The sequence below is a fragment of the Clarias gariepinus genome, chromosome 16 (genome assembly GCF_024256425.1).
Source record: "Clarias gariepinus isolate MV-2021 ecotype Netherlands chromosome 16, CGAR_prim_01v2, whole genome shotgun sequence".
NCBI lineage: Eukaryota > Metazoa > Chordata > Actinopteri > Siluriformes > Clariidae > Clarias > Clarias gariepinus.
This window is the reverse complement of record NC_071115.1, coordinates 12,156,991-12,165,330: the sequence shown is the minus strand read 5'-3', so window position 1 is coordinate 12,165,330 and position 8,340 is coordinate 12,156,991. Positions and strand designations below refer to the sequence as shown.

The 8,340-nt window shown below is 37.0% G+C and overlaps 1 protein-coding gene across 2 annotated transcripts; it reads right to left on the bottom strand.

Moving 5' to 3' along the window:
- Positions 1–2,430: 2,430 nt before the first annotated feature.
- On the bottom strand, positions 2,431–6,898 carry LOC128544383 (serine protease 27-like). Of its 2 annotated transcripts, XM_053514433.1 has the most exons (6): positions 6,809–6,898; positions 5,287–5,307; positions 3,744–3,906; positions 3,276–3,544; positions 2,803–2,948; positions 2,431–2,705 (listed from the first exon to the last, which is right to left on the bottom strand). In XM_053514433.1, exons 1-6 carry the CDS (start codon positions 6,867–6,869, stop codon positions 2,463–2,465), a joined length of 903 nt encoding a protein of 300 aa, XP_053370408.1. In that variant the 5' UTR covers positions 6,870–6,898; the 3' UTR covers positions 2,431–2,462. The 2 variants fall into 2 exon arrangements, with proteins under 2 accessions (XP_053370408.1, XP_053370407.1); XM_053514432.1 differs by lacking the exon at positions 6,809–6,898 and having other exon boundaries at positions 5,287–5,459.
- Positions 6,899–8,340: the final 1,442 nt, after the last annotated feature.

Sequence of the window (8,340 nt, the reverse complement as noted above, 5' to 3'; positions counted from 1 at the left end):
TAAGTTATACTGCTTAAAATAAATGTTTTAAATCATGCTGCATGTTTTAAACAGACCTACAAAACAATAGTTTGGAAAGAGTCATAATAAATGATTAATTCACCACACTTAAATTGTAAAGACAATAGTCAGTCACATGCTATTTTTACTATGCTGAGTGATTGCATTGTTTCATTAAAAAATGAAAAACAGACAAATATGAAATGAGGGTGAAGTCTTTATAAAGATGATAAAGTGGTTAGTTGTGTTATTTTTTCGAATTGCTGAAACATTATGAAATAAAGTAATAACTTATACGTGCATCCTGTTCTTGGTTTGAATAGGTAAAGCTTTATTTCCGTTGTAATTAACTCAGATTGCGCAAACGGTGGGCAAAGCTGAGCTACTGGAGGGCTGTGATTGGTTGAATGGTGAGGTCGCATCTGGTTGGCTAAAGAATACGATTGACCCACGTTGCTGCCAGCAAAGTCTCTAAAATACATACACAAATCCAGGGCGTTTCACATAGGAAAGACAATTTTTACATTTACAGTTCATGATACACTCATCATCTCATCTTCTATACAGCTTTATCCTGTATTCAGGGTCGTGGGGACCTGGAGCCTATTCCAGGAGGCGGGGTACACCCTGGACAAGGTGCCAATACATCGCAGGGCCCATGATACACTCGTGAATTTTAAACATGCAAAAAGTTTGTACACAGTTGTACATCTGGGAATTGTGTTTAGAATTTGTGAAATGTATTAAGAATATATATATATATATATATATATATATATATATATATATATATATATATATATATATTGTGTGAGTGTAAAATATATATATATATATATATATATATATATATATATATATATATATATATATATATTCTTCATACATATACATACATATATCTTATATCAAGATCTTGCCATGAACTCGGTAAATTTTGTACAATTTCCAATCCCATGGAAACCAATTCCATATAATGGTTGTCCTTCCTGACACAACCCTTTTCTAACCTGGCTTGGGACCAGCACTGCATGCATTGGCTAGGTAGTACGGGGTGTGGCAACTAACCAGACCTCAACCCAGGATCCTCAAATCCTTAGATAAACAACCTAGCTGCAACCTAGAGCCAACAGTGATATAATATATGATACAACCTGAAATAATAATATTGCTGATTAAATTATATAGGTAATCAGCTTGTTTTTACCTTTAACCTTTTAACTATTTCTACAAACTCTTTTTCCATCAGGTACTTAAGCTAGTATAGCACATACAAAATAAAAAACAGAATAGAATATAATTAACAAGAAATAGAACAAGATGTGGCGTATTCTCAAATACAGTACTGTGAAGTGCTTTTTTTCCGCATATTTGTCACACCTAAATTAGTCAGATTGTCAAACAAATTTTAATTCATTTATTAAGGGAAAAAGCTATGTGAAAAAGTAATCGCCCTTAAACCTGATTGCTGGTGTCCCTTGGTGGCAGTAACTGCAATCATGCATTTGTGACTACTGGCAGTGAGGCTTTCCCATTAATGTGGAGGAATTTTGGCCCACTCTTCTTTTCAAATTTTTTCATTTAGCCACACTGGAGGGTCTTCGAGCATGAATGGCCTGTTTAAGGATCAAAATCGGAATTAAGTCCAGACTTTGACTAGACCACTCCAAAACCCTAATTTTGTTGTTGTTTTTTTCCGAGCCATTTAAAGGTGAACTTGCTGGTGTGAATCATTATGAACGATTAACTTATGGTCGGACATGTATATACATTAATGCACTGCATGTCTCTGTTTTTTTTTTCAAAGTTTAAAATGTTCTGCAAAATATAGAAAACATTAGATGTTAATGTTAAATTTTCAGTATGCTAAATATTGTGGATAATTTATATTTTCCATCCATCCATCTAGGTACCTCTGTAGTCCAACTAGGGCCAATGGAGGCCAATGGTGATTACCACTGTATTTATTCCCATTCATGACTGTGGTGGGACCTCCAGTCAACATTCAACACCAAGTAGCCTAATATGCATGTCTTTGGACTGTGGGCGGAAATCCGAAGTACCCAGAGGAAACCCTCCAAGCATGGTAAGAACATACAAACTGGCTGTGCACACAGACCCCAAGGTGGGATTCATACTCATGGATTTGAAAATGATGTACATAACCTTGCAAAAAGATGACCTAATGTAGGAACCATCATCAAAATTGCAACAGAGGAAAGAATAATGGTCTTCCTTCTTGGAATATTTGCCAAGATGTCCCAAAGTTGCTCTCATGGCTAATCATGGCTCAGTAATTTACTAAGACACTTTATTTTGTTTGATTTTTAATTCCTTATATCTGTACAGTATATAGTAATTTATGTACATCTTGCATCAAAGGTAGGGGTGCAAGAGAGTCACCAAGATATAATTTTTTTTTTGCTTGTATGGTTAATTTGACTATCACCAAAATATGGGAGTTAGAATAAGAAGGGGAAAAAAAAGAACAAGCAAAAGAGGTGGGGGGAGCCAAGACTGATGCTTGATGCTACAAATACAGGTTGACTGCTGCTGATACTGCTGTTAATCCAGTCATGGTACTGAGACACCCTGGTGTACACACCGGGATATTTAGGTAAAGCACAGCCATAGCCAAAGCTCACGATCCCAGCCTGAACCCAAGATCTGTTGATGTTGATGACCAGTGGACCTCCAGAATCACCCTGCAAGGACAACAAGTTTTAATCAGAATGCACGCTCTTCTACCACATGACACTATACCACGTACAAAATAATATGTCAGGGTTTTATTTTTTTTACCTGGCATGAATCTTTTCCTCCCTGAGCTAAACCAGCACACATCATATTGTTTGTTATAGTACCAACTGGATATGGTTTTGCACAGTCACTGTTACTGACAATTGGCACCTTCACCTCCTGCAGGGTTTGAGGGGACGGCAGATTCACTGTAAAGTTCAGTCATTTAGCTTTACCAACCCATTTTTCATAATGGGCCCTGCTGAAAAATCAAGCTTGGCCTAACCAACTGCCTAGTAGAAGCTCTTAGCTTGCTGGTAAGTATTTTTTGTATTAGTAAGAGTAGATCAGAAACAGGTCAAAAGTGAAACAGGTGTACTGGTTTAAATATCTTGGGTTGTTTTGGCCAGTTAGACTAAACTGGATCTTTCAGCAGGGAAGAATGTTCCAATACACAGATTGATTAATTTCTTTTCTGATTTTATTTTTAAATAAACTCGATAAATGAAATTAAATAAATGAAATTGGTAACTCACCATTTGAACCAATTCTACCAAATCCTGTGACCCAGGCATTAGTACCACCTGGAAAAGAACTGTTGGTTGCTGCAAGGCACACCGGCAATACATAGTTGTTGAATGTCACAGAAGAGGAGAGATGGACTAGTGCAAGATCATTGTCACTGGTGCTAGGGTTATAGTTTTGGTTGACAATAATGTTTCTAGCACCTTTTTGTTGTTTATTAGGGTTTGTCCCCTGAAGACTTTCCATTCCTAGTAACAATGTGATAGATGCTGCACCAATGCTGAAAAAAAAGAAAATATTGAGACTCACATTATATTCAACTTACCATGACCTTATTTTTATCAAGTTTTACATTCTAAACAACTAGTGATAACATGCTTAGAGTAAACAATGAGAACCCCTATTTATTGTACACCATGAAAGTGCATACATTACTATTGTGTGGTTAGTTTAGACTTTCTCAATCATAACTCATATACCGTTGGAAACAGTGAGCAGCTGATAAGACCCAGTTTTCATTGATCAGGCTGCCACCACAGAAATGGCTGCCTCCTCTCTGAATGCTGACCTGCCAAGGCCAGGACCCGGGAGCGGCATTTTCACCTCCAACAATCTTGGTGTTCAGTGGAGGTTTACCACACACTAGAATGAAAGAGGGATAGCACAGAAGGACACCTTGATATAACTGAAATATAACTAAATGTTACTGTTCCTTAAAAAAATTATTATTACACAATATATTACACACTAGATAAAGAAATATAAAATTTAATGCATTGCCTTGCAAAAGTATGCATACCGCTCGAACTTTTGTCACATTACACACAAAAACATAAATGTATTTCATCAGGATTTTATGTGATAGACACAAAGGGGCACATAATTATGAAAATTCAAAACAACAACAAAAAATACAACCAACAAATAAAAATCTGTTACTGGTTTTCTTCCAAGATTGCCCTGTATTTGGCGCTAATCGTCTTCACATCAACTTTGATCAGCTCGTTGAGGCCTGGCAGAGGCGGAGCTGGCTCGTGCCTCCACTGGGCTCTCTGGGAAATCTGAGCCCATCGCTGGGCACTCTGGGAGATCTGGGCCCGCAGCGGTGCTCTCTGGCTTGGCTGAGCCTTCTCTGAGACTGACTGGATCTCCAGCAGGGTTTGCATGCATTCATGCTCATTTGTCGCCAGGCACGCGTAGATCTGGTGGATGAGCTCGCCATCAAGTGTTGGGGCACTAGCCTCCGCCGTTGTTGCTCCTCGCCTTGCACCCTCTGCTGAGACACAGACTGGGGTTCCTCCTTACCCCTGGCTCCGTCATCCTGTATCCTTGCGGGCATGCGTCAAATAGCCAGCCACGACCCTTTCCAGTCCAGCTGCATCACTTGCTCACCCTTTCCAGTCTCTCTCCGATGAGCTCTGCAGGGCATCGCTCCACTCACTCCTGCGCGCTCCATGTTGTTCCGCTGTATGGCAGGGCCAGGGGTAGCTCAGTGGTTAAGGCATTGGACTACGGTTCGGAAGATCCCAGGTTCAAACCCCGCAACCACCACGTTGCCACTGTTGGGCCCTTGAGCAAGGCCCTTAACCCTCAACTGCTCAGATGTGTAATGAGATAAAAATGTAAGTCGCTCTGGATAAGAGCGTCTGCCAAATGCCCAAATGTAAATGTATGGCAAGCCGACTGCCCACAAAGCCTGCTTGCCTTGGTGTCACAGTTACAGCACCACCCCCCCACATTATTTGCCCTTTGTGCATATATAGTAAAACTATACTGTGTTTATTCCCTCTAATTACTACTAAGTCATATTTTTTTTTAAGGTTTTGGGTTTCTTTTAAAAAAACACTGAAGCATTCACTGCTATAATTGCCTTTCATGTAAAAGCTGTGTTGACCTTTGGGTTTACATACTCTTATTACATTAGATTATTGCAAACCTGTCCGTTAACATACAGGTAAATCTTTTGTTCAACTTTTTTACTAAAAATAAACAACTTTAGTGTGGTTTGAATCAAGGACTTACCTTGTAGCTGGGAGAAGGAGGCTATTAAAAAAATAGAGAAGCACAATGTTGAACTATATACTGTATGAACAATGACTGATGGCATTTAGTAATCTAGTAACCCAGTGTAAGTATCCAATGACGGAAACTTCAAAGCTTTTTGTTAGTCGCCCTGGATAAGAGCGTCAGCCAAATCCCTAAATGTAAATGTAAACAATGGTGGTAAATTTTCCCCAGTATGTTTAGCTTTTAGATTATAAATACAGCATAAACCTGCTGAACCTGTATTAGCAAGATTCTTTCAAGAGCAATGACATTATTGCGTTAGACAAGACAAAGAAATACCTGACAATAATTTTAAACATATTGTACATAAAACTAATCCAACAAAATTATACAGTAGTAAATAATTGTAAATAAATCAGCATATTTAATAACTGCCTTATGTAAGATAGGTCACTGAGTAAGTAAGTTCTTTTATTTTTTTTGACAAAAACATGATTTTCACAATAGTGCACTCAAGTACTGCAGTTCCTTTTCTATTTAAGTTAAATAACAAACTACTTGCATTTGCAGCAGATTAAAGAATAATTGTTTGGAAGGATAAAAGAGAATATACAGTCATGCAGAGAATAACAACTACAAAGAAAAAAAAATCAATGATACCATGAGCACAGTAAGTAAACACACACTGCACATCTCAACAGGAATAAGGCCAACAAAAAAAGTAAAGAAGTGCCTTCTTCATCTTCATTGTTTTTTGTTTTTTTTGTATTTTTTTGTAAAAATCCAGTGTAAATCCTGTGCCAAGTTGTATGTAGATACAGTGGTCCACTATGGAAAGCCCTTGATGGGAGCAACCGGAAGACCAACAACAAAAAACCTACATTGATCTGCCATAAAATTACTATGTAAAATATTATGCCCAGTACTGTGTATGTTCCCCTTATACCACGAGGACAGTGTCCGGCACCATGGGGGTTTGATCAGAATGGGTTCTGGGTTCATTAGGAGGCCAGGTTGGCAGCCTTGGGGTCTTTGCCTGATTGTCCCCATACATGGCGGGCTGTGGTGAAATGAATGCTCAGATGCTTTTTCATGGTGACCACAAGTGACATTGGCTTTTCTGTGGGATCAGTCCACAGTATAGCCTTTGCTCCCCACAGGCATAAATATATAGAGCCTATATAATATTAAAGAGCCTTGGGTGGCCATTATCCTGCCATCAGTTTACTGTTTACTGGTATATATATATATATATATATATATATATATATATATATATATATATATATATATATATATATATACCAGTAAACTGATGTATATATACTTAGATGCATATAAATTAGATGTAAATGTACAATATACAAAAAGAAGGATCATAATGTAAGAATTGTAAGAATAAAAAAACATAAGTATCCAGCAATTGTGATATATACTCTTTTAAAACAATATTTTATTCACCTGTCAGGTATCCCTACTATTTTAATATGTTAAATATATGATCGATTAATTTGAATCACACTTCCTTTTCACTTACCTGTAGCCTTAAGTAGTAGAGCACATAGAACACACAGAAGTTTCCACAAATTAATCTCCATTTTCCTTCGTGACTCCTTTAGTTTCAGTTTATATCCTGATGTTGTTAAATGTATAAAAGAGTTTTTCCTTGATGTAGGCTATGCAAAACAAGTTTGAAACCATAACCACCCCTATCTTTGTCACCTGTCACGTGATCTAGTAATGTATTACTTCCTAGATTGATTTAGAACTAGTTCCCCAAGTTAGTCATTCTCATTTGTGAAAGACAGACAGTGTGGGAGTAGACCTTGGACATCTGTACTTGCCTTATTAAAACTTTATAGTATGTTTTAGTATGTCTTGCTAGACTTGCATGTAAGAGGTTTTTATTTACTGGGTTGTGCCATAAATTCTTCCTCTCTGCAGTCAAAATCACATAATTAAGGGAAATTATTTTTTTTAATTACTATTGTTATTATTAATATTATTGCTAAAGCTCTATTCTCTAAAAGAAGAATAAACTGAATCATAACTTTTCAAAGTGTCTATATCCAGATATCTTTGAAGCAGCAAAGTTTAGACTGAAATTTCCTTTTGTTTATACAGCCATATCATTTATACCAAACTCCAATGCTGGCTATGGACAAGTTGGTAGACAAATTTTGGTTTTAGCGTAGGGCCTGTGATTATCATATATCATATCATATCATATCATATCATATCATATCATATCATATCATATCATATCGCTCGGCGATGGACAGGGTGTACCCCGCCTCGTGCCCTAAGCCGCCTGGAATAGGCTCCAGATTCCCGCAACCCTGAATACAGGATAAAGCGGTTTAGACGATGAGTGAGTGAGTGAGTGAGTGAGTGAGTAATAATATAATATAAAGTAATATGAATTGATATTATAATGTCAGGAGGAAGCCACTTACATGTCTGCCTGTTTTTTGTACAGCAGAACTCTTTGCCTAACTTATTAATTAATAAATACAAATAAATAATTTTTACTTTGTTTACCCTAAGTTGTATTTTGTCTGTAATGAATCAAAGATGATAAATCAAAAAAGTATATTGGATAAAGATTAAGCTTTGTCATAAGTTTTTCACCTGTACTTCTACAGTGCTGTTTTATCAGTGCATTTTAGTGCATAACACTGGGCTCTCAGTTCAGGTATGTTACACGGCCTCACGTTACTGTTTTTTATTAGGGCCATGGTTTCGGAACATATGAAACAAACTGGTTTTAAACTTCCGACATAAAGAATATGATAGAAGAATGATACATTGATCAAGTCTATACATAAAAAAACATCACACATTGATTGGATCTGTTGAGTGATGCGTATAGACACACCCACTCAGAGGGAAAAGGACCAAATTGGAAAAAAGGTCTAGATGCGGTGACATAATTTTTGGTTTTGTTCAGCCAGAAACATACTATGGTAGAAATAATGACTGGTTTTGGGTCCTCCAAAGTATGAAATGTAAGGATTTCGAAAAAGAGAGAGTACAGACAAAACCTTTTTTTTATATATAACATTGTTT

Excerpts from the sequence above, each read along its gene's own strand:
- LOC128544383 (XM_053514432.1), bottom strand. The coding sequence starts at position 5,371 with ATGCCATCAGTCATTGTTCATACAGTATATAGTTCAACATTGTGCTTC. Across the intron at positions 3,907-5,286 it reads CTCCTTCTCCCAGCTACAAG|TGTGTGGTAAACCTCCACTG; the intron begins GTAAGTCCTTGA and ends CTTTCATTCTAG. Across the intron at positions 2,949-3,275 it reads TGGTAGAATTGGTTCAAATG|TGAATCTGCCGTCCCCTCAA; the intron begins GTGAGTTACCAA and ends TGAACTTTACAG.